General features: G+C 41.7%; 3 protein-coding genes and 1 non-coding gene across 6 annotated transcripts in view; 1 reads left to right on the top strand and 3 right to left on the bottom strand.

Moving 5' to 3' along the window:
- trappc12 (trafficking protein particle complex subunit 12) overlaps positions 1–6,104 on the top strand; it is a 34,833-nt gene extending 28,729 nt beyond the window's left edge. For all 3 annotated transcript variants that reach the window (XM_061696684.1, XM_061696682.1, XM_061696681.1), the window contains 3 exons: positions 1–2; positions 3,459–3,546; positions 3,700–6,104. The exon at positions 1–2 is cut by the window's left edge and continues 102 nt beyond it. In XM_061696684.1, coding sequence (XP_061552668.1) covers positions 1–2; positions 3,459–3,546; positions 3,700–3,942 — 333 coding nt within the window. In that variant the 3' untranslated portion in view covers positions 3,943–6,104. The remainder of the gene's footprint in view (positions 3–3,458; positions 3,547–3,699) is intronic.
- On the bottom strand, positions 4,860–9,509 carry adi1 (acireductone dioxygenase 1). Its single transcript, XM_061696685.1, has 4 exons — positions 9,200–9,509; positions 8,558–8,677; positions 8,180–8,359; positions 4,860–6,258 (listed from the first exon to the last, which is right to left on the bottom strand). The coding sequence occupies exons 1-4, from the start codon at positions 9,320–9,322 to the stop codon at positions 6,142–6,144; spliced, it is 540 nt and encodes a 179-aa protein (XP_061552669.1). The 5' UTR covers positions 9,323–9,509; the 3' UTR covers positions 4,860–6,141.
- A 68-nt stretch (positions 9,510–9,577) lies between these two features.
- On the bottom strand, positions 9,578–9,659 carry trnas-gcu (transfer RNA serine (anticodon GCU)). Its single transcript has one exon. It is a non-coding gene; the product is annotated as a tRNA-Ser (tRNA).
- Positions 9,660–11,384: 1,725 nt separating this feature from the next.
- On the bottom strand, positions 11,385–14,082 carry marcksl1a (MARCKS-like 1a). The gene is made up of 2 exons (XM_061696235.1): positions 13,729–14,082; positions 11,385–12,761 (listed from the first exon to the last, which is right to left on the bottom strand). The coding sequence occupies exons 1-2, from the start codon at positions 13,810–13,812 to the stop codon at positions 12,231–12,233; spliced, it is 615 nt and encodes a 204-aa protein (XP_061552219.1). The 5' UTR covers positions 13,813–14,082; the 3' UTR covers positions 11,385–12,230.
- Positions 14,083–22,195: the final 8,113 nt, after the last annotated feature.

Here is a 22,195-nt window from a genome sequence, read left to right as displayed (position 1 = left end):
AGGTATGTGTGTTTTTGTGGTTTGTATTTAGCATCTTTGAAAAGTGTGTGTAATGCTTCGTGATTCTTGGGATTGCAGATAACTCCTCAAAAGGACTTTCTTCCTATGTGCAATTTCGCACCGATTGAGTCTTAAATTATTGTAATTGTTCTTTTTTTTTTTTTTTTTTTTTCTTGCTCTTTTCATAGAAACATTTGAATGCATTACACAAAATTTGACTTTGGCCATCAGAGTGACTACTGCAGGCACCCCTAAGCAGTGGGCAGCTATTTACCTACGTAGGAGCAATGCATATTTTAAATACCTCCCTGGTCGAGACTAGTTAGTTCACATATCCTATGTGGGCAAACGTATTGAGGCACACCTCTTACTTAACCACTGAGTGTTTGGATGACACTTATTTGTCCCCACTGAATGGAATTCTTCAACATCCCAAAACATATTTGACAATTCTGGGCTTTCCAACTTTATTTGAACAGTTTAGGGGAAGCCATGTTCTATTGCAGCAAGACTGTACCACAGTGCCAAAAGCAAGTTCCAAATAGGCCTCGTCCACATGGAAACAGAGCCGATCTTTATTATTATTCGTTAAAAAAAAAAATTGTTTTTTTAAATTCCGTAAACTTGGAATCGTTTCATAAAATGTGTCCACACAAAGATGCTGAAACGCTGTAGTATATATACCAGGCCTGGAGAGGCACTTCAACGCTGCGACAGGAAGTCACCAAAAACAGGCAATTAGAAGTTCATATGACATAAATATACTAACAATAATGGTAGAGAATAGAAAGCGAGCCGCAATTGTTTTTGTTGTTGTTGGAAGTGTTAGCGCTTGGTCACACAAGAACTGGGACCACCTGGAAAGCTGTGTATGTGTTGTTACACACAGAAACGCGAGGGCAGCATTTTGAGATCCATCCACTTTGGGACCCGGATTCAAAAGTGATTGTTTTCAGGGTGCCAAAACACCAGCTCCATGTGTACAAAACCTCAAAGGATAGAAGAAAATAAAATCTTTGCGGACACAGTGAAACTTGTTTCTGTGTGGACAGGACCTAAGTATAGTTCAAGTTGGTTGGAAAGTCAGTGTACACTTGTATTTTTATGAACAGACATTTCAGTAAACAGTTGAATACATATGTACCTCCTGTATTCTATATTGAAACATCGGAAAGTCACTGTGGCCTTATTTTTCTGTATTTAGTATTGAAAGATGTGTGTTAAATAAAAGTGTGCAGTGCCTTTTTGAAAACTCAGTAATAGCCTGTTATTCACGGGAGGTAGGGCCACAAATAGCAAAGATTGTAAGTAATTGACGCCCCCACGAAAAATTTTCTTATTTGTCTTAGTGTACTTCAACGTACAATGGTACCTTTACCTACAAGGTTAATTCGTTTCATAATCAGCCTACACAATGAATGTTCTCAAAATTACAATCTATCTTCCATCCATCCATACCGCTTATCCTCACTAGGGTTGCGGGGGTGCTGGAGCCTATCCCAGCTGACACTGGGCGAGAGGCGAGGTACATCCTGAACTGGTCGCCAACCAATCGCAGGGCACATATAAACAAACAACCATTCAGACTCACATTTGCACCTACGCATTTTAGAGTTCTCAATTAAACTGACATGCATGTTTTGGGGATGTGGGAGGAAACCTGAGTACCCGGCGAAAACTCATCCAGACACAGGGAGAACAGGCAAACTCCACACAGGGGAGGATTTGAACCTGGGTCCTCAGAAGTGTGAGGCAGATGTGCTAACCAGTCCTTCACCATGCCACCTACACTCTATCTTATTGTTTGTTATTTTTTTAATCAATTTAGCTTTTCTAAAGGAAGAAGTCACAACACCTGTGCACCTGAGTTGCATGCCTTTAGGGGGCATGACCTTAGTGAGTGACGTCAGGAACATGGTGGTTAGTCTGTATGTGAGCTTCTGGGCATAAGGTTTGGGCAACGGTAGCTACTATCGAGCGTTTCTTATTTAGTATTTCTACCTTTCAATCAACAACTAAAGTTTCATCAGGGACTTGTCACTCCCCTTCTTTTCTTTTCACTTACATTGAGCTGCCGCATATCTGAAGCTCACTAGTAATTACAATTTTAGCTTGCAAACTAAAAGGGAAAAAAATCCACCAGACGACAGCTCATTACTCGAAAAACTCAAAAGTTGGGACAAGTCAGTCAAGGTATTACTGTAGTTCCTTGGCACCAAAGACACTATCTGGTGGCATTGTATGACTATTAGACAGGTAACAGGTTTTTGGCGCCATCTTGTGGCATTTTAGCATGTTTCAGAGCAAAAAAACAGCGAGGAGTTGTTCAGGAAATAACAGGACTGTAGGGCTGCACGATTATGGCCAATATAATAATCCCGACTATTTTGATCAATATTGTAATCACAGTGATTAATCACGGTTGTTCCTCATGTTAGGGAAAAATCTTTATAATTATTGCACTACTTCTTAACAAACAAGATGAAACAGTTTTCAGTTCAAAATGAATCTTTAAATAAGAATAAATGGCAGATAATAATTTAAAAAAACAAATATACCCATAAAATTCTACCTTAGCAAGGGCTAACTGAATAAATGTGCTATTATAAAGTGCAATCATGAATTGCAACTTAATCGAAGCAAATATAGTTCATGCATAGAAGCCAATAACATTAGGCTGCAAGCACCGACTTTTCATTTGAAAATGCCCATCGTCAATATAGTGAATTGTCAGGACGGTACATCTCCTTTGTTCTGCTTGACCGTTGGTCAGTCGTGCACAGTCACAAACTGGAAAGAACTTGACAGTTGTGATTTCTCTCTCTATTTAATCCTGGGTTTTTTTCATTGTGGTCAGTGCAGCCAAAAAGTTGAAGTTAAGGCAGCCGCTACAATGATTGTTAATCGTGTCTTACCGTGACACGCCACCTCTCTGCCAACGTGCTAAGAGGGCCAATTTCAAAATAAAAGCTTCATATCTTACTACATTGGACATTAATGCCATTTTAGGCTTTTATTTTGAAGCTGACACCGGAGTGCACTGCCAGAGCTTAATGAAGCCTTAACCATGTTTGTACCCTGGTGGCTGACTGACTAGGTTGAGGGCACTGCTGCAAATGAAGCACTTTTCACACTGTATGCAACAGTGACCGCATTTTAAATGTAAAAAATCGCTAACGATCAGACTCATTTAATCGTGGCAGCCAAAATCACGATCATGGTTAAAATTCGATTAACTGCGCGGCCCTAGAGGACAGGTTCCAAAGGACATTCGTGAATCGGTGAATTTGTGAGTTGCGCATCGTGGATAAGATGGGGGACACTGCATAGGTTTTACCATGATTTGCATTCCTGATCAGCGGTCCTACAGGACACGGTGATTGTTATGAAATCGACAAACACACACCACAAGAACCCCAGTGTACCTAAAGCACTACTTGTTTTATGTTGATTTCCAGGGCATTTGTCTACCTCAGTCAGAACAACTATGCTGAAGCACATACATCCTTCATGGAAGTTTTAAAGATGGATCCAAAAAACCCAGTTGTAAGTCTTTCTGCATCGACTATGAAATAATAAGACACCTCAATTTTTATTCTTTCCAAGGAGATAGACAAACGCTTCAGATTTTTTTTAAAGCCATTTTAGTTATTGTATTGTGCGCTATGGATACACTGCTAAATAATTATCTGTCTCAAGGCCAACAACAACGCAGCAGTGTGCCTGCTCTACCTGGGCCGTCTCAAGGAATCCCTGGGCAAGCTCGAAGGCCTGGTGCAGCAAGACCCAGCCCTCTACCTCCACGAGAGTGTTCTCTTCAACCTAACCACTATGTATGAACTGGAATCTTCACGCAGCACCCAGAAGAAGCAGGCGCTGTTGGAGGCTGTGGCCTGCCGAGAAGGAGACAGCTTCAACACTCAGTGCCTCAAACTGGTTTGAAAAAATGAGGCCTTGGGGAAGAGCACATGATCTACTGTACAAGCAACCCCCTACACTCCCAATGTGGGTATTGCTCCTACAAGAGAGAGGTGACTGTTCAGTGCTTAGATTGGTTTCTCAAAAGCATTTTCAAACACATTGACCGCATTAGTTTTCTTCTACCAAAAATAAGAGGCTAAACCCCATCTGTAGACATTAGAATTGTTAAGGAATGCTTTGACAATTAGGAAATACAGTAACTCCCCATTGTTGATATTTTGTTGTTTTTGTTTTATTTATTTTTTTACACAATATTATACAGTACTTCTTAAAAGCTTGACTATTCAAACTAGAGTTTTTTTCCGATGACACCTTCAATTGAACTGGTTGGCAAATTAAGATTTGTTGAAAATTTTGTTAACAATATAATTAAAATACTTACACTCTTATTAAATCAGCCAGACATTAAAAAGACACGTCAGCTCCGCCATATGTTGACATTTTGACAGTTGAAGTTGTGGCGCATAAGTGTTTTGTGCTAGGTCTAATAGTATGCTGCTCGTACTCAACAGGCTTGCAAGGCCAGCAAGTACAAAAGTTGGGCATATATCGATGAGCTTTGATGCTAAGCCAACTGCCTCACAGGTGGTATTTAATTATATCAATACAGTGGACCTCCACTATTCATGGGGGATAAGGACCAAGCCAGACTACGAATAGCGAAAACCTGCGGATAATTGATGCCCATCATAATTAATTACATTGGAAATATATATATATATATACACTACATTGCCAAAGGTATTTGCTCACCTGCCTTGGCTCACATATGATCTTGTGATATCCCATTCTAAATCCATATGGTTTAATATGATGTTGGTCTACCCTTTGCAGCTGCTGTAACAGCATCAACTCTTGTGGGAAGGTTTTCAACAAGGTTTTGGAGTGAGTTTATTGGAATTCTTGGCCATTCTTCCAGGAGCATATTTGTGAGGTCACATACTGATGTTGGATGAGAAGGCCTGGCTCACTGTCCACTCAAAAACAACCCAAAGGTGTTCTATCAGATTGAGGGCAGCAGAGTCAAGTTCATCCATACCAAATTATTTCATCCATGTCTTTATGGACGTTGCACAGACATGTTGGAAGAGGAATGGGTAATCCCCAAACTGTTTGACTGTCAACTATCTCTTGCTATGCTGAAGCATTCACAGTTCCTTTCACTGGATCTCACGGGCTAATATTTTGGACATTTCCAACTTTGTGGGAGCAGTTTGAGAGTTTGATGTGGATGAACTTGACTGGCCTGCACAATCCTGACCTCAACCCTATATAACACTTTTGGCAATAGAGTGCGTGCCCATTATTTTTTTATTTTTTTTTATACCCAAAAATAACTTGAATAAATGGGTATATACCACCAATTGGTGTTTTCGGTGTTGGTTCACTCCAAAAAAGGGAAAAAAGAACATTTGAAAAAAGAAATTCTGTGAATAGGTGAATCTGCGGGGGTCCACTTAATTACATTCTATCAAATCTGCAGGTTCACAATGTAAGACGAGCTGAGTTTGAATATAAACGAAGTTTTCTTGCAGCCATTAGTTTGTCCAGTTTGTGAGACAAGGGCATTATACTAAGACTCACTATGCTTCAAGTCCATTAAGCATGCACTGCATACAATATACATAAACCACTGTGATTGTATTGTACCTTCCCGTGTGTGTGTGAGTATATACATGGGAATATAGTATGTGTGTGTGTATATAATGGAAAATACAATGGTCATTGTTTTTCAGATTAAATGATTAGCGCAATTATGTTCTTAAAAACATTCAATTTTACTGTCTATATACAGTGTTCATCATAATTATGTATGAATGTTTTCTTTACCATAATAAAAGCAATGTTAGTTTAAAGTGCATAGGAAAACTCCATACCATACTTTCATTGACGACAGTGACATTTTATTGTTGGCGGGGGGGCATGTTCGTCGCATTAGTTTGTTTGTTAATACGCTGCTGGATTTATAGAACCTGGCAAACAAATGTCACTACACTACTGTGGAGTGGTGGTGTAAAGTTTCAGTTACAAAAATCTTACACATACTTGATGCATCAATGCTTTGATTTCAAATTACATTACTATTTAAATAAATGTTTAAAAAAAATAAAACTTGTGGTTACATGGTGACAGACTGTGCAGTCTTGTAATTTCACTTTTTCAGGATTCCTGTGGAGAAACCATATATTTCTTTCGTATCTCATAGTCATCTGCTGGCCTGTTGTAGGCTTTCCACACAGGCTCCCCGACAAACAGCCTCATGGCCTTCGTGTAATTCTATGGAGACAGAAAAATTTAAATCAGTATATGTTGCTGGCTCGATGTGGTTTTACATCAAGGCAAAGCCAAGGAACATCAGAAGCTTAAATTCAAACTATTCAATATAGCAGAAGGACTAAATTCATGCTTCCACAAAGTTGTAGAGTGCAGTTAAAAATGTTTCTACTTTAGTGTATGTGGAAGGGATGGTAATAGAGATGTCAGCCCCAGAACACAAACTACAGGCTGGATACATTAAAGCAGCAGACCTCAACGACTGGGCAATGGACCAGTACATGTCCATGAGACGACGATGCAGCACAGGAAGACTGAACAAAAAATATTCATGATCAAGAGTCCAAAAGAAATTTACATATCAAACCGCTCATCCCATTCACGTGCTAATGGTAGTAAAAATGTACGCCCACAAGCTAGCAAAAAAAGAAGCAAAATACAAATATCTTTGGAAAGGAGAATATGCCACATGATAAGCCAGAGGAAGAGCCTACAACATTCAAGAAAAAAATTATATCAGCAGCAGTTTTACTTGAAATACGAGTTTTTAGTTACAGGTGATTCTCACACACCAAACCCACTCTGTGTAATATGTGGCTATTAAGTAGGGGTGCGCGGTATAATCGGTAAGAGTTATACGTTTGGACGAAGGTACAGATTTGGATTTAACCAACCAATTGCGATAAAGCTTATTGATGATGTCATCATATCTCTCAGGATAAAAATAGCTCATGTACATCTGGTCACAAAGGCCCGAGGCAGCGGCACCTTTTTTATTTAGATTTTTTTAAGCTGGTTAAAAGACCAGTGCGTCCATGTACATTACTCCCAGCTTTACCAGCTGCTCAGATAGGAATATGGGAATGCTCGCTTGTATGGCAAGCCTTCTCAACATTTCATAGCTGGACTGGACACGTGTTGAAGATACTGTATCAGTAATTCAGTTTCACCTAGTCAAAAAGAACATGAGTGATATCCGTAACTTGATTCCTCCTATCCTCAATGAGCATTTCAAATATCTGCAACATCATTTGGGATTTCTGTAATGGCAGTGACCAAAACAAAATGATGGCGCAAGTGGACATCACGGGTCTCACTGTCTCCCATTGCGTCAAAAGGGGACAAATTTGTTGCGAACCAAAGGCATAGCTCCCACTAATGACAACCTCTTCTGTACATTAAGCGTAATGATGAGTTTTATTTTGAATAATTTATTTTTACGTGTTTCTACGCCGGTCCGTCAAAATTTTGCTCGACATGAAACTGGTCCATAGCGTAAAAAATGGTTGCAGACCGCTGCCTTAAAGCATCATAAATCGACAAGAGAAAAAAGTTCCAGAGAGAAAATTCACGCAAGAATCGGGAGAACACGGAAACTCGTCGCAGAAGGTTAGAGGTGAGATTGAGACCAAAAACGTCAGCACTGTGAGGCACACAGAATGCATTATTATTATTAAAAGAAGCACAGAGGTCTTTAGATCATTTGGTATGTTATTCAAGAAAATGAAAATGTTAAAGAACAATAAAATACATTCCCAAGTGGACATGGAAGAGCTGAGGAGCCAAATGTCCCATTACTTTTGGTGCCTGAAAAAGTGGGAGGCATAAAGACAAACTGCTTTAATTCCTGGATGTAAATACCCTCAAACCTAAAGCTGAAAGTCTTCAAGTTAAAGCACAATGTTTCATTTCAAATCCACTGTGGTGGTGTTGAGAGCCCAAAAAGCTGAGAAATGTGTCGATGTTTTCAATCTTAAGTGAAGCATTGTGAATATGATGAATTCTTATGCAAACAGTATGTATAAATAAGTCTTACTTCAAATGAATCTTTACTCTGTATTCGAGTAGACGCACCGCCATGTCTCCAGAAACATTCACCCGTCGATGGTCAAAACGTTCAATCTGTTTCAGCGATCGGGCTTACCGACTCGTCCAAGGTGAAGCGGTGGTAGATGCCGGCTGGCAGGGTAATAAGGTCACCCGTCCTCATGGCAATTCTTATCCAGCGGTCCTCTTTGTCTCTCACATCGAAGTAGGCCTGGCCATCAAGGATGTAGCGAATCTCATCGTCCAAATGTAAGTGTTCCTCAAAGAACATCTTTAACTGATGAGAGACAGAGGTTTTGTTTTTGTTTTTTCATTATCATACTGAACCGGCCAAACAGAAGGTAGTAGTACAAATGCAAACTAGAAATGGCAATTCAACCCATACCTATGCGTGAAAGAAAACCTCTAAAACTATTAGAACATGCCCATGTCTTACCCAAAACAGTCAGATTTATGGATGAAGCTTCCAGGTTACCTTTTCCTCATAATTTGGCAGTGTATTCTTCTCAATGGTGATGATGTCCATGTAGGAGTAGCCTCGCTCTTTCCTGATACGCTGAAGTTCTGGGTCTGTTTCGTAGATGTCAGCATTCAGCTGCAATAACGACACAATATTGTATAGCTGCTAACGACTCCAGTCTATCAAATACTATTGAATACGCACAAAACGTTTTCTATATTCAGCTTTCGGGTGAAGCTAAAATCCAACATTTATGTTCATCCTGAAATTTCACCCAGAAGCCCAAAACTATATTCCAAACTATTTCTGAGGAGTCCAAGTGATTCATGTGTAATTGTGAGTTTCTTTCCAGTTAGTAGTGATGCAGGTAAAACTGCAGTCTCCGTTCAGAATCAGAATCATCTTTCTGATGATTTCAAGTACTCAATCCTGCAATCGATCTCAAAGCAGTGGCACCACGCCAAAAATGTCCCACTCATTCAAAGTTCGGCAAATCTCGGCCACAAAGTCTGTGCAGGATTTTTTAAATCACATATTGTCATTACTCCTGCCCGATGACAGCTGGGATAGGCTCCAGCACGCCCGCGACCCTAGTGAGGAGAAGCGGCTCAGAAAATGGATGGATGGATATTGTCATGACTGTAGCAAAACAGTTACCTTCCAGTGCAAAACCCCAAGGTGTTTTAACTCCTCCAACGAAACTGGCCGATTCGGCTCGAGCTTGTGCGACTTTCTCTGGTCTTCGTCGGAGTTGTCCATGTACCAGGCTTCCATGGCCATATTTCCAACTCGTCCAACAACAACAACACGCGAAGCAAAGTTTAGCTCAAATGTGTGCAACAATGGCGACGCGTGGTGCGTTCACTTACCCTCCGTCTAACTGACATTTGAATGCCCGCATGAAGACTGCTGCCGATGCCAACAAACATCTGTACATACTTTTTGTTCAGTAGTGTTCGTGATATTGTCTGTTTGAACGAGAAGAAAAACAGTTCGCGGATATTTTTTTACACGGCGCGAATAAACAATAACTTCCGACGAGGATGGGATTCGAACCCACGCGTGCAGAGCACAATGGATTAGCAGTCCATCGCCTTAACCACTCGGCCACCTCGTCATGCGACCCTACACGTAAAAGCCTTTTTAAGAAGCGTTTATACGAATACAGGATGAGCTCACCTGTTTTGAATCGCGACGTTAGTGCAAGAACAGCATCACTGGGCAAGAGAAAAAAACTCCAGTAAAGGGAAAAGATAAACGCTGTCAGAAATTACACATTCTGTCCACAAGGGAGCGCCAAATATCAACGCATGCTTATTTAGTTGGTTGAGCTGACATTACGCTGACAGTCTTAATGATCTGAGAGCCAAAATATTGTACACTCTTAATGTGGCATTGACACGTTAGTGTGGGTGTAAGAGCACATCTAACCGGGGGCCGTATGGTCAGCGTGGGGGGAGGGCGTACATTCTGCGACTGAATGAAATTTGTATTTAGTTTATCGGTCAACAACTAAAACACGCGCACACACACACACCATTAAAGGCCCTCCTGTAAAGTGAATTCGGATATTGATGAGGTCAGTAAGTGTCAATCAAGGTTTGTCTACGTGTAAGATCTAAATCAAGTTTATCTCTTGATGCATCGATAATTGTATTTATAGGGAATTTACGGCTTCGTTGTTTATATCAATAATGATTTAAGTTGAGGGTGAACAACCAAAAGGCGTTGTATCTGTTCCATCCAAGATTTGTTGTACCTTAATAAACTTACTAGCGAGATTGAAACAAAGAAATGGATTGAAAAAGTACAATGAAAGGAATTTTGGTTGTTTGGGGTGAATGGGAAATAAAACAATGCTCCACAAATTTGTGAAATTATACAAAATTATGACAATTGGGGTAGACAAGAAATGTATTTTTGATTTGGATGGGCAACATTCAAGTTTTACGTTTGTATGCATGGACATGTTATGTCAGAAAAGGTCGAGGACTGGCATCACAAAAGATAGTCGATTGCAAATGCAAACTACGGGTTTTCCCCTTCAGTGTGTGCCAGACGATCACCAAGCATGTCTACGACGAGATCCTGCAGCATTTGCTCCGTTCAGAGTGAGAAGAGAGTTCTGCCAGGAATAGTAGTGGCTATGTCAGCATGACAACACACCTGCTTACGACGCCCTGAGCATATGACTGTTCTTAGCAGAGAACATCGCCTTACTGAAGCAACCTCCCAACTCACCTGTGGTTTTTTTTCCCCCTTCCCAAGCCCATGGGGGTCATCAAGGGGACAAGTTTTGACGATCTGGATGACATCGAGATGGCCGTGGCGACCGAGCTTGTTAAGGTCCCGGAAGAAACCTTCCTGGAGTGCACTGGTGTGGCAGTAAAAGCTGGGAAAGTGCGTTAGACTCCGAAGGGATTACGGAGACAGGCAAAACTTATAGTTAGGATTTAAAATATGTAATTTATGACACCAATCCTGGTCCCTTTCTGACATATTTCATATGTACATTGAGGACACGTGTGCATGTGTGATTTGGCAAATTTGTTTTGGGGACAATTCAACAAATATTGTTAAAGCTTTGATAATATAGGGGGGGGGGGGGGGTTGTTTCATTTGTTCTTTAAAAAAAAAAAAAAAAAAAAAAAAGATTCTGTTCTGGGTTTTAGAATCCTACATTTCCCACCACCAATGTTTTTGTTTTATATGATCATACCAAAATAGCCAACCCACCCAGCGTTTAGTTTTACATTCATTGCAGACCCAATTTAACTGAATGTGAATTTAACAACACAGGTGGGCAAACGATTCCGTGCAAATAAGGCAAAACACAGCCAGAGGGGATCAAACATTTATTTTACCCTTATTAAAAGTTACAATAAAACCATTAACATCTTCAAACGATAGCAAAATAAAGAGAACCAAAACATATTTACAGAGAAAGTTTTGCAGATAAAAAGCTCACATTTTGTACACAATCCCAACCCCTGCATCATAAACTCTGAAATGTGGACACTGCAATACTTAAGCTTGAATGGGGATTTTAGCCTGAAAAAAAAAAAAAAAAAAAAAACTCCAAATACACAAAAACATTGACCTTCTCCCACCTCCCCTCAAGTGTTTTCTTTTTCCTATACATGAGAAAATACTTGAAATTTGTGGGTACAACATAGGAATGTGGAGTTCTAAAAATTAATAAAATCATTTGAAAGGTTTTACGCAATCCTTTAACAGTCATTTCGAGTGAAGGAGCTGGTATGCCCCGCTCTGCAGCGACGGCAATCGTTAGATCCCAAAACGAGACAAAAAAAGATCAAATGTTATAGGGCTGCCACGCTCCGTGAAATGGGGCTGGGGGAAAGTCAGTACTGTATTCCTGATTCACTCCACCTCCAGGTCATGACCTTCTCCACATGCCAGTCTCTGTGTGTACCATAAGGGGGAGACACTTTCATCAATTTGAGGGCCCGGTGAGATTCCGTCTGTCAAAGAACTGATTTTATAAAAAAAAAAAAAAAAAAAAAAAAAAAAGGCAAGTAAACTGTTGGTTGAATCAGCAAATGTGATATATCCGTTTGTCTTCTTTTGTAGTTTTTTTTGTATAACTTTAAGAACGTGGCATGAGTCTCTCATATATATTTATATACTATAATCTTGGAAAATTAGTTCAGTGGCTGGGGCACGATCACTCCGCACTGGCGTCACCCTCGGGGGCCGCAGGTGTCGTTCCCTCAGCGGGGGCGGCGGCGGGGGCGGCCTCCTCGGCTGGAGCGGCCTCCGTGGCTGGAGCGGCCTCCTCGCCGTCCTCGGTCGCTCCCTCCGGAGCGGCGGCATCGCCCTCCTCGGCTTCGGCGGCCGGCGTCTCGTCTTTGGCTTCCTTGGCCGTGTGGCCATTCTCCTCGGGCTTCTCCTCGCCCGCGGGGGAGGTGGCCTCCTCCTTGGCCTCCTCGCTGCCCTTCTTGCTCTTCTTCAGTGAGATGCCCTTGAACTTGAAGGAGTTCTTCAGGGAGAACTTCTTTTTCTTCTTCCCGTCCTTGGGGGCCTCACCCTCTGCCTTGGCGGCCTCACCGTCTGCCGCGGGAGCGGGCTCAATGGCATCCCCGGCGCAGGCCTCTCCCTCCTTAGCCGGTTCGGCTGTGCCATTGCCATCTGCGGCGGCCACATCCCCGTCAGGCTTGGCAGACACATCGCCGTTGGTCTTGACATGGCCGTTTTCCTGCAGAAGAGAGGACTTGTCAGTCAAGTAGACAAAGTGACTCATGTGGCACTGCTAAAAATGAAATTCCCCATTCGCTCGGTTTCCCAGTTAAAATTGAGCAAAGCTGTTGCTCTTGACTGACAGTTTCCCCAAAAAAGGGGGCGGAGGAGCGGTTAAAGCTGCATGCACCACCTCCATCGGCCGCGCGGAGGCAGTAGTGCTGCGTCTGCGGTTCAACGTTAAGGAACAAAGGAATTCCCTCGTCACAACTGTTCTCTCCATCAGTTTGGCCAAAATCCTGTTTGGCTTTAATGCTCATCTATTGCATCAGATTTGATTTAAAACAATAAATAAATTAAAAAAAAACCCAAAACGGCTCGTTTTCTGTTATGGTCATATCCATTTTCTGTTATGGTCATATCCATTTTCACTATCCAACATGTTGGTTCCATTTAGCTTTTTGGCGTTTTCAGCGCTCCTCCCCTCATATTGAGAATTCCCTGCATTCAATTCAAAACTTAAAATCTCTCTCGATGAAACGAGAGCGTTTTATCGAGCAGGCGCATATCCGCGCTTTTGTTTGCAACTCGGCCGCAAAATGTGGCCCCAGCAGAGGACATTTGCATCCTTTCCGCTGCGCATCTTTTGTTTGACCGACAGCAAACGTTCCCGTCGGTTAAAGCAAAACCATGCGCTCAAACGTGTTTGAAGTCGCCTATACATTTAATCGCAATCTGTCATTTGGGATGACGTTTTTTGTTGTCGTTTTGAGTGAATTTCCCTCGTGGAACCGGCAGCCGCAAGGAACAAAGGCACGGTCGGTGCTCGCATTTACCACACGACAACTCACTTTTGTCCGTTTAATGAAACAAAATGGTGGTTCGGAATGTAGCCGAGCAACAGCTTGACAGCGCCGCTCCAAGCACGCCGGTGGTGGGCGTTGGGTGCCATGTGACTCCCTTTCGGTTCGGTCCAATTTACTCACCTGGCCGTTGGCTTTGGCGGCGGCAGGGTCGGCGGCGACGTTCCCCTCAACAGCTACATCTCCCTTGGACATGTGGGCTCCCATTATTGTTTTTTTAAATATATCTATATTTTTTGTAACCGTTAGATGTTCTAAACAAACAGAAAAAGAAAAATTTCAATTTTTTTTTTTTTTTTTTTTTTTTTTTTTTTTGCGAAGCTTGAAAAAGTCCAGCTCTGTGAAGGAGTGAGATGTCGCCAAAGAGCGAAGAATCCTTCTTGCGCCTTGGACTGTGCACAGACACTGAGAAGGTGCTCCCACTGTGTCTTCGAAAACCACGTCGGCTGAGCTCAAATTAAAGGATCTAAGAGACACGACGGTGGCTATTTCAACCGCCTCCAAATCGACCAGAGTCTCCTCCCACGGGCGTGTCGGCAGGGCCGCATCCAATGTGATGCCTGGGGATGGGCCACGTCACTCCAAACTGGCTGGATTTGACACCTTCTAGATAGGATCACTTGTTGAATGGCTATTAAGTTCTTAATATTTGCTCTTTCGCACATTAAATGCCTTCACAGAGAGGCAGAGAGCGCAGCGTGTTGCAAAAAAAAAAAAAAAAAAAAATGAGAGCCCGTAACAACAACAAAATCATTTTCACCATTTCATATAGTACCTTGATACACGTGTTTGTGTGCAGCTCGTGCATATGGCACACGGACACGTCACTGCACACAAATATGCCTCGGCCTCCACGGCTTCGACAACAGTACAGAACAAAAAAAAAAACAACAACAAAAAAACAGCTAATTCAGCTAAGTCGACCACAAAAATTGGTCAATTCAAAAATTTCTGTCTCGAGGCATTAAAAAGTATTAATAAGGCCGCCCGGAACCACTGTTCATGGTCACTGTCCATGTTTACTGCACGGACATTTGTTGCAGACGGACGCACTGTTGGGCCAGTGGAAAAGCATTGCTAAAAATGAGGAGCGTCTGTAAGTGATTTGAAGACACTATTTGATGTGTAATTTACATGTAACATGATGTATAAGTGAGCTTCCCCCCCCCCCCCCCCATCTAAAATGGTCATTGCTAGTGTGATAATGCTAATCGCAAATGCTAAGATTTTTAATAAAGGCTGTTTTTGTGGTCTCAAATTCTGTACAGATTATTAAAAAAATATATATATATATGTTGCCTTAATAATCAGGGGCTAATTGGCCATGATGATGAATCCAGATTATATATATATATATATATATATATATATATATATATTGCAAGGTTTCGTTGGAAAACATCTCTTACCTAAAGCAATAGACAATTGCATTGCATTACATAGTGACATTATGTCAAGCTGGGTCAATATGGGTCCCGTGCATGTGATTGTCCATACTTGTTCTATGGTTTTGGCCCAGCATCTACCCAGTTATGGGTGGAGAAACTTGGTGTGGGGGTGGTTATTATGTAAATTAGCCAAACTGTAACATCATAATTTTCAATATTCAGAACGACTCTCTCACAGACACATTTTCATTAATAGGGAGACAACAGATAATTTAGTTTTTAAATTTCACACTTTATGTGTGGGCAGCCACGCCATAGACCCACCAATGTTTATAAAAACCATTAAAAAGTCAACTTTAAGTTAAATATCCCCTCTTAGGGTACTCCCCGAATGACAAGATATAATACATTTCGCTATCGTTCCCCCTTCTTTTAATCAGAGAGAAGATGGAGACTGGAACTGAACAAATGCCCCAAATATTTCTGGGTAGCAGTTTTTGATTGGTCCAAAAAGAAACTGTAATGTTCTCTAAATAACAGTCATTTGATTACATAACAGCCAGCTTCAATTTATTAGAAGCCACTGTTGCTGCTTTGTCATAAGCGCAGACAGACATGACAAGGTGATTTGCACAATCACAGCACTGAACCACAAAAGTTTGGTTGTCATCCAATGGAATTTGGTCGATAGAATGCAGCTTCTGCCCTGATCTCAAGTCCTTAGTCTTAATTCTTGCACATTTAAATCAAATCACCCCCTCTTTCCCATCACTAAATCCCCATTTTGATCCAACGTTAGACGACCAGATAAAGATGCCCTCTTCTTGTAGTCTTTACTTGACTTAATTAATTTATGATTTCCTTCGCATTATCTGAGGAATCTCTGTCTGACATTCCAAGAATCCAAAAGCACAAAGATCACCCCCTTCCATTTACACATACCCACACACAAACATGTCACAACCGTGGAATGTGAGGCATGCATATGGCACCCAGAGAATGATCGCCATCCTTTCACTGCGCTGAACTGAGTGGAATACACCCTGAGGGGTTTTAAGTCTGTGAACACCCTCTGCCGCCCATTTTTACCATCCTCCATCCCACTATACATTCCCCCAAAATGAGTCATGAGAGAGAGCAACATGGTCCAAAGGCTCCTTTTTGCTCCCATCCCACCTTCCAGGGTATGTCTAATCATATCCTTGGAATTTCTCTGATGTGGGCCTCTGTGAGTGGACTCTCTACCAGGATGAGGCTGAAAAGGTTGAGGATGTTGAATTTCAAAGCGCTTTGTCCTGGTTTGATGATCACAAAACTCAAGAGACTCACAACTGTATTATTATTTCTGTTTTGGCCTGTCTAGTCATGTTTTAATGCCCAAAAATATTTTGGAGTAGTAAACGATGATTTGACACGCTAAATTGGATAGCAGCATGATGAAATAGTGGTTAGCACGTCTGCCTCACAGTTCTGAGGTTTGAGTTACGATGTAATCCAGCTTTCCTGTGTGGAGTTTCTGTGTACTATGGCTTCTCCCCCACATTCCAAACAATTAATTAATTAATTGAAGACTCTAATTTGCCTAAAGGTGTGAATGTTTGTTTGTCATGCGATACCGTGCAATTGGCTGGCGACCAATCCAGAGTGTACCCCTCCTCTTGCCTCAAGTCAGCTGGGAAAGGCGACAGCTCACCCGCAACCCGAATGAGGACAACTGCGATAGAAATCGGATGGATGCGTATTCAACTGAAAAAAGACTTTGCTTGTAGCACTCACAACCTGATGTTGAGGTCAGCCAATATTGTGCAGCTGTTGTACCTCAGAGTTCTGTATAAACTGGAGGAGAGGAAAAAGTATATATCAGAGTGCTATGTCTGTGCCAATGGTTAGTTTATAGAAGCCTTCTCCAAACTTAGGGTCATTACCCAAAATGGGGCCCTGTTCTGATTTTACTGGATTGGCGATTGTCAGAGTAAAATGCTGTGAGCTATTTTATTGACCATCAAGCAGAAAAATATTTCCTTGGCAAAATACTTTTTGATTCATGTTTGTAATAAATTTACGTTATCTTTGTTGCTTTTTATTAGTTTATATAACACTGTGCAAAAGGCTTGGAACCCCTTTAGCTGTGTAGTTTTAATGATCTTTTTTTTTATATAAAGAATTGTTTTTGCCAGTAAAAACTGCAGTAGAACAGATAATTGTAGAATCACACAAGCTAAAAAAAATACTAGCATAATTTATAATAATAATAATAATTAAAAAAACATATTTGTCTAACTGTGGCGGAACGGTGGACGACTGGTTCGCACATCTGCCTCACAGTTCTGAGGGCCGGGGTTCAAATCCTGGCCTCACAAGTGTGGAGTTTTCATGTTTGGGGTTCCAAGCTCTCCTTGGGCTCTTGTGTGGAATTTACGTTCTCCCCATGCTTGCGTCAGTTTTCCCCAGGTACTCTGGCTTCCAAAAATAAATGCACAGATTAGTGAGTCCCATGAAATGGCCAACAACAGGACTGATGGACTAAAAAGTAATTAGGCTACTGCCTAAAGTACTTACTGAGAGAAATGACACTGAGCATCTAACATTGATTCACTACACACACTTTTACGACACATTTTGATGAAAAGGCCTGATTTCCTTGAGAAAAATGCGACTGTGGCTGGCGGACTTCCTCTGGCCTTGTCTGCCGACTTATTTTTGTCACGTTTCAAACGCTGCTTCTACTCTTCCTAGCACTCTTTTTTCCCTCACTCAGAGTGAGTCAATGGTCTTGTTTGTGTGGTTGCCCGTTTTTCATGGCCCGACTCGGGATAAGCGTTAAAATCAGATAAAAGGCCTCTATTGTGTGATTAGCCTCTCAATGGATGAGCATGACAAGTAGGAATGATGGGGGAGGGGCCAAGGGATTACTTTTGCATGCTAAAAGTTATCTTTTAGGTGTTATGGATTTGATGAAATGAATAAAAGCAACGGTTTGGATTTAGAAAATGTTTCCTATTTTCATTTTCAACAAACACCATCATTTGCACTGTTTTAGAGGATCATAGTATTATCTAGTATTATCTATAGCATGGTTCACCCAACTTTTTGAAACTGTGAGCTAGCTCTTGGGCACTGATTAATGTGAAGGGCTACCAGTTTGATACACACTTCTGAGATAACAATTTTGCTCAAAATTATTTTGGAGGAAATCCCCAAATAATCTCCTCATCGGCACTGTGCCCGCTATCTTGTCTCTGCGAACGCCATGGTTTGGGCATGCACTCAGCTACAATAATGACATTTGAACTATAATATATATGTATATTTTAATATATTTATTTATTTTTAGAATAGCAATACAAAAAAAATGACGCATCTCACTGGTGCGCTATTTTTGAACTGGCCCACGGGCTATTCATGTCATTTTTGGGGACCATCGAATGCTCGTGGGTACCTTGTTGGTGACACCTGATCGAGAGAAGTGATTCCTAACCAGTGTGCCATGAGAAATCATCTGGTGTGCTATGGGAAATTATCCAATTTCACTTTTTCCAAAGAGAAGAAACGTTTTTCCAATAAATGGCAGAAAGTAAATACTAGAATAGAATAGAAAATAATAGAATATAATAGAATATAATATAATAGAATAGAGCTTTATTGTCACTGTCACAGGATCAATCGGGGGGCAGATGCATTTCGCAGCTTGGTGGTAGAAGCTGTTTTTAAGCCTTGTGGTTCTATAGTTTAATGTTCTGTGGGGTTTTCCAGAGGGGGTGTGGGCATGAAGTGAGCGTCTGGGGTGAGATTTTATTTTTTATAATTCCCCTGGCTTTCCACATTAATTGGCCAGTGTAGGTGTCCTTGAAGGGTGGGTTGTGTACCTCCAATCACCCACTCTGCTGCTTTCACGACCCGCTGCAGGCCCTTCACAGTACAGCTGCTGAACCAACTTGTGCAGCAGTAGGTCAGGAGGCTCTCCATGTTGGATCTATAAAAGTTTATCAGAAGGTATTAGGGGAGCTGAGCTTGGCGTAGTTTCCTGAGGAAGTAAAGTCTTTGACGAGCTTTCCTCACCTGATGGGAGATGTTGGTCACCCAGGTCAGGTCTGCCGAGATGTGGACTCTGAGGAACTTGAAGCTTTCCACTCTCTCTACCTCCTCGTCATTGATAAAGAGGGTGGTGTGCTCAGGTCTTTCGGATTTCCTGAAGTCCATGATCATCTCCTTTGTTTCAGTTGTATTCAGTCCTACAAGGGTGGTGTCATCAGCAGATTTGACGATGGTGTTGTTGTTGGGGTGAATGGGAGAGCAATCATACTGTGTGTAAATAGGAAGTAGAGGAGGGAGTTGAGGACACACACTTGGGGTGTCCCCGTATTCAGGATGAGAGTGCGGGAGGTGTTGTTTCCCATCCGGACCATCTGGGGTCTGTTGCTGAGGAAGTCCACTATCCAGGTGCACAGTGAGCTGCCGATGCCAAGGCTGTTCAGCTTTGTACCTAGTTTTTAGTGTACAACTGTTTTAAATGCAGAGTTGAAATCCACAAACAGCATTCTCACATAGGGGTTAGCATTATCCAGGTGTGTGAGGGCTGTGTGGAATGCTGTGTTGATAGTGTCTTCTGTTGACCTCTTTGCCCTCTATGCAAACTGGTGGAGATTGAGGTCATTGGGAAGAGCGTCCTTGATGTGAGAGAGGATGAGTCTCTCCAGGCATTTGGTGATTATGAGTGTTAGAGCGAATGGGTGATAGTCATTCAGTCAGCTAATTGTGTTCTTCTTGGGTACTGGGACAATGTTGGTTGTGGGGACTACAGATGGGGACTACAAACTGCAGTAGCGAGAGGTTAAAGGTGATTGTGAAAACCTCTTTTCTCGCGTTAACTCTGCGCAGTGTGGCTCTTACCTGGTACCGCTACAGCTGGATGGTAGCGCCAGTTTAACTGTGTATCCACTACCCACCCCTGTCCTGCATGCTTCCCCTCCTGTCCAATCCTATATTGTCCTGTCCTTCCCTCAAAAAGTGTAGTACTACTGACTCATACAGCACTCAAATCCAGTGTGTCATTGTACTAGGTATAGAATGCTTTACTTTCCTCATCTTGTTTACAGCTACTGCTTTGTCTTTTGCTGTCTTCTTTTCCGATATTATTTAGTTACCTTCACTCTCTCTCCTTTTTGTTTTTTCTTTCATTCCCCTTTAAAACTTTATTCGACCGAACGACTATAATTCTCAATAAATATCCATCAGAATACAAATAAACCACAGTGGCAGCTTAGAAAGTCCGTAGTGACACAACAAAACTGTTCCAGCATAAAAGGGATACTGAACCTCCTTTCTGCTTGACCTAAGAGCCGAACAGGACAAAACAGGACATTTTTGTTCAGATTTTTCCAATATAAAATAGGTACCTTGCCTAAATAAATGCTGGGAAACACTGATCTAGAGCATTCTAATACATATATTTTGAATGTTACATTTGCCTAGTAGTTCAAATGTGGAACATTTTGTAAACAACAATACAAATTGTTCAACATTCAGCAATTCATTTTATTTGCTGACCAGTGCACGTCATTGATGATTTTAAATTGTGCCTGTGTACTTTGTATATTTTCTTTTAGATATTTGTATTGCCTGACACCTAATTACAAAGACTGTCAGGTGCACAATACCCTTCACTGCTATGAAATGGGGTGTGTCCACTTAAAAGAAAGGCCTTTGTGATGCTAATTAATTTGAACAACTGGTTTATTGACTGCAAAGGGCCCTCACCAGCAGGCAAGCACAAAGCTGCACATGGCAGCCATCTTGGCAGGGGCTTGTGCAGCCGTATCTGTGGCGTCTGGCAGGAGGACGGTTAGAGCAAAGCAGGATGTCAAATGCTTGGCCAATATTGTGGTTTGGCTTGCCTCGTTGATGAATTAATTACTCACATGGACACTTAGAAACGTAAACTCCAAAGATACATGTAAAATCAACAGCAATTATTTTGATTTGTGTGTGTTGATGGTGGCACGGTGGACGACTGGTTATAGCACATCTGCCTCACAGTTCTGTGGGTTCAAATCCAGCCTCCTCTGTGTGGAGTTTGTACGTTCTCCCCGTGTCTGCGTTGGTTTTTGTCTGGGTACTCCGGTTTCCTTCCACATCCTCAAAACATACATTGTAGATTAGTTGAAAAAAACAACTCTAAATTGTCTCTAGGTGTCAATGTATGTGCAAATGGTTGTTTGTTCATATGTGCCCTGCGGTTGGCTGGTGACCAGTTCTGTGAAGGCTCCAGGACCCCCGTGACCCTAGTAAGGATAAGCTGGATAGAAAATGGATGGATGGATGTTCTGCTGATTTACACCCCCCACCGCACACACACACCCTCCCCTTCACTAGTCCAATCTCGCTTTGGTGGCAGATTAACGCATGATGCTACATACCCCTCCCAACATTTCTGCATGAGTACAGACATGCCACAGAGCCAGTTGCCGTGGTAACTAATGCTTCTATCCATGACTGGTTTTAAGGGCAGACATCATTTGGTGGGAAACCAGTCAAGGGCAAAATGATGATCTAATCATGTCTGTTTTGTTTATTTGAGATGACCCTCATTTCTCCATAATAATCATAAATTATTCTTTATAGTTGGAGACGGCGCATGTTTTTCACCTTTGTCGATCCAGGTGAGAAAACAGCAATACAAGTAAAGGGATAAACTGAGGGATTAAATGCCTTAGTAAGCGTTGATGAATGAAATAGAAGGCGATGATAGACGCTGGCTAGAGCTGATATGTGTGTGCCAGACGGGGGTTGTACAGTTGTAGGGCAATTCATTCCCAGTGGCAATGGAGCCGCAGCATTACTAGGTCAGTGTGCCATCATCTCATTCATCAATATCACTGCGTGCTCTTCCTCCTCCTCTCCCTCTCTGTCCCTTCTTTTTTTTAGCACTTGTTTTCTTTCAAAATACATACAGTACTGTTTACAGATTTAAACACCACTATTAAATTATCAATTTTCGAGCACATTATTCTGGATATGTACTGAAAATACAGTTTAAGATTAGTTTTTGACTGACTTTTTTTTTTTACAGTGTACAGCAGATAATTCTGTTCCTGATCTTCTCTTTTGGCACCTGCCTTTCATCTGACAAGAACGCATGCACCCATCCCATCCCTCCCCTCCCTCCCTCCCTCCCTCCCTCCCTTCCTTCCTTCCTTCCTTCC

Source organism: Phycodurus eques, chromosome 14 (assembly GCF_024500275.1).
Source record: "Phycodurus eques isolate BA_2022a chromosome 14, UOR_Pequ_1.1, whole genome shotgun sequence".
NCBI classification, from domain to species: Eukaryota; Metazoa; Chordata; class Actinopteri; order Syngnathiformes; family Syngnathidae; genus Phycodurus; species Phycodurus eques.
Note: the sequence above shows the minus strand (reverse complement) of the source record. Positions and strands in the feature narration are given on the sequence as shown.